General features: G+C 42.9%; 1 protein-coding gene across 3 annotated transcripts; it reads right to left on the reverse strand.

Moving 5' to 3' along the window:
- Window positions 1–593: 593 nt before the first annotated feature.
- LOC127357942 (stathmin-like) lies at window positions 594–3,990 on the reverse strand. 3 transcript variants are annotated; one of them, XM_051390560.1, is made up of 5 exons: window positions 3,894–3,963; window positions 2,143–2,186; window positions 1,861–2,033; window positions 1,498–1,689; window positions 594–1,403 (listed from the first exon to the last, which is right to left on the reverse strand). In XM_051390560.1, exons 2-5 carry the CDS (start codon window positions 2,156–2,158, stop codon window positions 1,341–1,343), a joined length of 444 nt encoding a protein of 147 aa, XP_051246520.1. In that variant the 5' UTR covers window positions 2,159–2,186; window positions 3,894–3,963; the 3' UTR covers window positions 594–1,340. The 3 variants fall into 3 exon arrangements, with proteins under 3 accessions (XP_051246520.1, XP_051246519.1, XP_051246518.1); XM_051390559.1 differs by having other exon boundaries at window positions 3,828–3,954; XM_051390558.1 differs by lacking the exon at window positions 2,143–2,186 and having other exon boundaries at window positions 3,828–3,990.
- Between the last annotated feature and the right edge of the window lie 264 nt (window positions 3,991–4,254).

Raw genomic sequence — 4,254 nt, forward strand, 5'->3', positions numbered from 1 at the left:
AATGGCAAAGGTCAAAGGGCTCCAATAATTCATGCACGGTTGATCAGAGAAGAGCAGGTTTCAGGCCTTCATTTGTCGTTTGGCTACAAACACAAATGATATAAGATGAATAGAAATTGCTGCATTTTTATTTAAGTGTGATTTAAGCAATGGAAATGGTTTCAGAACATTGCACTTTATAGTACTTGAACGTTAAAGTTGCCCTCCTATGAGATAACACCAGCAGTGGCCCCAACCCAATCTGAGGCTAAGACACCTGCTGCAAGTCCTCAGCAGTTGTTCCTTTTTCCAGCAAGGAGAAACATGAGCATTCTTACTTAACAGTCCATTGTTCAATAACCAGTATAGGACCGGGTACTCTACTCTGCAGGGGGACATCCATAAGCTGTGCAGTCTATTGGTTCAGTGTCAATGCTATTGAAGCCCATTAAAGAGACACCAAACCTGTAGAACCGATTGTAATTAGTGTGCTCAAAACCATGTTGGAAATTGACACCTTAAGCTGGATTAGGTCATTGAGTGCATGCAGGACTGCAGAACCGTATCAAGCATGTAGTGTAGGACACCAATAGTTTCGAAAGCCAGCAAGACAGTGCGTTTCCATTTTTTTATTTGTTTTAGTACAACAGTTCAAGTCAACTAGCCACTGTATCTATTGAGATGCCCAAGTGTATTGCTCATTGCATTCCATGTGTACGCCCCTGTTCAGTGCTCTTCAAGATGGCATCCATTTACATATCTGGTATGTTAATTCACAGCTATACAGCAAGAAGTCATGTGCTTTGAAGACAACTCCATATTTTTACAAAAGCGAAGAATCAGCAGCGGCACAAAAACATGATCTGCAGGAGCAAACTAGCAGAATCTGGGTAGCAAAGCTGCACTAAACACCTGCATGTATAACAGCCGACGCCTTGATCAAACCTTGTGCTACTTTTTTTTTTTTTTAAATATACAGTAAGTGCCAAGAAGAGGTGTGGTTCACAGGAACATTGTCAAAACCCACTATGAAATAGGCAGGGATTGAAGACCTATGCATAGAAACATGCTTCCTCAAAAAGGATAAGTACACACTGCTAATTTTCAAAAAGGGCAGAAGCTGCACTGACAAGCTACATATCAAATGGATTAGACTCAACAAGGGGGGAGGGGGAAATGATCCACATGTAAAACCAGCGCAAGTACACTTATAGCAAGGAGAATTGAAAAATTCACAAAGTGGAACTTGTTTCTTATTTCAAAAAGGTGGGTAGTGAACACAACAAAAATACTTGCCGAACAAAAAATAAATCAATCTTTGGATACGTAAAAAACCCTATACAATCCCCCATTTGCGAATTTCAGTCGTCTGAAGTTCCCTCTTTGGTTTCCTTGTTCTTTCGCACCTCTTCCAACTTCTTGTCCTATTAAAAAGAACAGAAAATGAAGGGTTAAGTTTCAACATCCTGGTGGAAAAATCATGCAAGTTCATCCATTTATCATCATCTGAAAACAAACCTTCTCCTTGAATTTCTCATTCATCGCTGCCATGAGTGCTGTGCGGTTCTCTTTGTTGGCCTCCATCTTCTGATTGAGCTTCTCCTCTGCCATCTTACTGAAGTTGTTGTTCTCCTCCATAGCTTTCTGCAGCACTTCCTTTTCATGCTCACGCTTCTCAGCCAAGTGCTTCAGAACCTCGGCTTCATGGTTCTGAAAAAGGACGATTGAGAACTGAAATCTTAACACATTTTTAATCCCCCACCCGACATCCACATTAAAATGCTGATGAACTTAATGTGGAGAGACTTGTGCAAGATTCAAAAAGCTCATAATGGTTAAAAAACAACAACAAAAAAAAAAAAAAAAAAAACACATTTTCACCTTGCGTCTTTCCTCTGCAGCGTCCAGCTTCCTCTGAATTTCTTCCAGTGAGACATCCTTCTTCTTGGGAGGAGACAGGGGGAAGTCGCCCTTGGCATCTGGGGCAGGAGCAGCAAGGATGACCTCAAAGGCCTGGCCAGAGGCCCGCTTGTCAAGCTCCTTGACCTGGATATCTGCACACAAAAGAGGTAAACCAATGAAGTAAGGCACAATAAACCACAGTCCAGCAATATTCTACATTAAAAATCTTAAGTTATAGATAAAGTTATAGTTATAAATCACCTTCAGAGGCTGCCATTTTAAGAGTGCGCTGCAGGTCAAATTACCTGAAGGGGAAATATAATAAAAAAGGTCAGATTTTTGTAATTCAGATCAGCAGATGGCTTTAAATTAGTGACCTCTAGCGGATGTTTTATACCATTTCCAACATCCATCTAAATAAGCCAAGACAAAAACAAGGCACAGTGGCAACACCCCATGGCCGTCTTCAGCACTGCAAGCAACCACCGCCCATCAATCCACACAAAACACCACTGCATGTTACACGCGCGCACACACACCATTGTTTCTTTTAACTTATGGCAGAAACGGCATTCAGATCAGTCTGAGCACTTGAACCACCCCATCAGACAAGGGAGGGAAGGGCTTTTCAGAAGCCTAGTTACTGCTGCTTTACTAGTTAATGAACAAAGCTATATTTCATTGGAACAAAAGGCTGTGATCAGGGTGGGTACGGCAGACAGTGCCAGGTGCAGACAGGCCTGGACTCGGCCTACCAAACAGCCAATATGTACCATCTCAAATGAGATTAGTGAGCATATCTGGGGAAAATGATCATCGGGGAGCACCTGTTCCTTGCACCATGTGTTTGAGCCGCAGGAGGGAGGGAGGGGGTGATACACAAGTATACCACAACAGCAGACTAAACAGACAAGGCGAGCTCCAATAGCTGGATCCCTGTGCTCAAATATAAAAATCAGGAATGTTAGTATCAGTTGAAAGCTTAATATCGACTTACATGTGAAAACCCGTTGGAGAAATGACAACAGCTGTCATGTCATTTGATAAGGTGGTTAATGGGAGCCTTTAACGACCCGCTTATTGAGTGAAAAGACCCCTCCCCTAGCATTTTAGAAAGGCTACCAACTACTTAAATGTGGCATTTGTAATGCTAAAACCACAGAAATCTCCTTACTTGACTATAATTGGAGAATTAGAGATTTGGTGATTGCCCACACCTTGCCATACCACATTTACACCCACGGCTGGCATTTAGTGAACTGCTGACTTGACTTCGCCTTAACAATGTCCTCCCTGACAATGACAATATATCTCCTGCAGTTTTCAGTCAGCTTTCTGGTGTCATTAGCTCGAGCATAACAAGCAGCATCAAACAAAGGCGCGTTTGACAGCAACGTGACGAGCAGCTGCAAACAAAGAAGGCAGGTTATTTCCACACAAAATGTCGAATAATAAAGCTTTGCTCGCTCACTGGCGCCGTCGAGGGGTGAATAAGTATTGCCAAAATGCCAACGCAACCCACCGACATGAAAGAAGTGCTCCAAGTCTACCCCTCGTCTGTCTGTCTGTCTGTCTGTCTGGGTCTGTGTCTGTCTGTCTGTCGGTGCCAACTGTGCCAGTGTCTCCCACCATACAATAGGCTAAGAACCCGCCAACCCGCCGCCACAAAGAGCAGCAACAACCGACGTCTCTGTCCCATTTTCGCGTTGAAATGATCCCAAACCAACAGAAAAAGCCTCACGAGGTCGAAGATATCCACCAACAGCCTGTCAGTCATAATGTTAGTAAGCTCACGTGCTAACAGAAGCTCTCCATTCACAACAAAAAAAAAAAAAAAAAACGGTTAAGAGAAATGAAACCCCAAAATACTAACTCCGTTTAAAATATTAAACTTGGCTCGCCTAAATGTTTTTATAACGTAAAAATTCAGCAATGTTCGTACTTACAGACAGAGGAAAATAACAATTCCTGTGGACTTTTTCGGTTGTAAAGATGCTGTCTGTCACACCCACCTTCAACAAGCTGTGGATGCTGTGCTCCTCTTTCACACGGTTTACAGCGAGCCCTCTGCGCGAGCGTGCCAAGCTCGCGCATAAATGGACCAAAGCGAGTGCCGTCACGCCGATTGCTGCCAATCATTGGTTGGCTCTTCACTCCTAGGTGCTGTTGGGAATTGTAGTTTAATTTCTATTTAACGTTTAGACAATGCGCTTCAACTACTCCACGAGGTAAAATGGATAAAGAGTGTTTATTGTTACAGTGAAGAGAAAACTGGGCGAGGCAGCAATACGCAGGGGTGTACTGGAAAGCAGTTTAGAGCACAGAAAGGATATTTTTAGGGTAATTGTTCCTTCATACAGTGATTGTAGTTAT

This window comes from Dicentrarchus labrax, unplaced genomic scaffold (assembly GCF_905237075.1).
Source record: "Dicentrarchus labrax unplaced genomic scaffold, dlabrax2021, whole genome shotgun sequence".
NCBI lineage: Eukaryota > Metazoa > Chordata > Actinopteri > Moronidae > Dicentrarchus > Dicentrarchus labrax.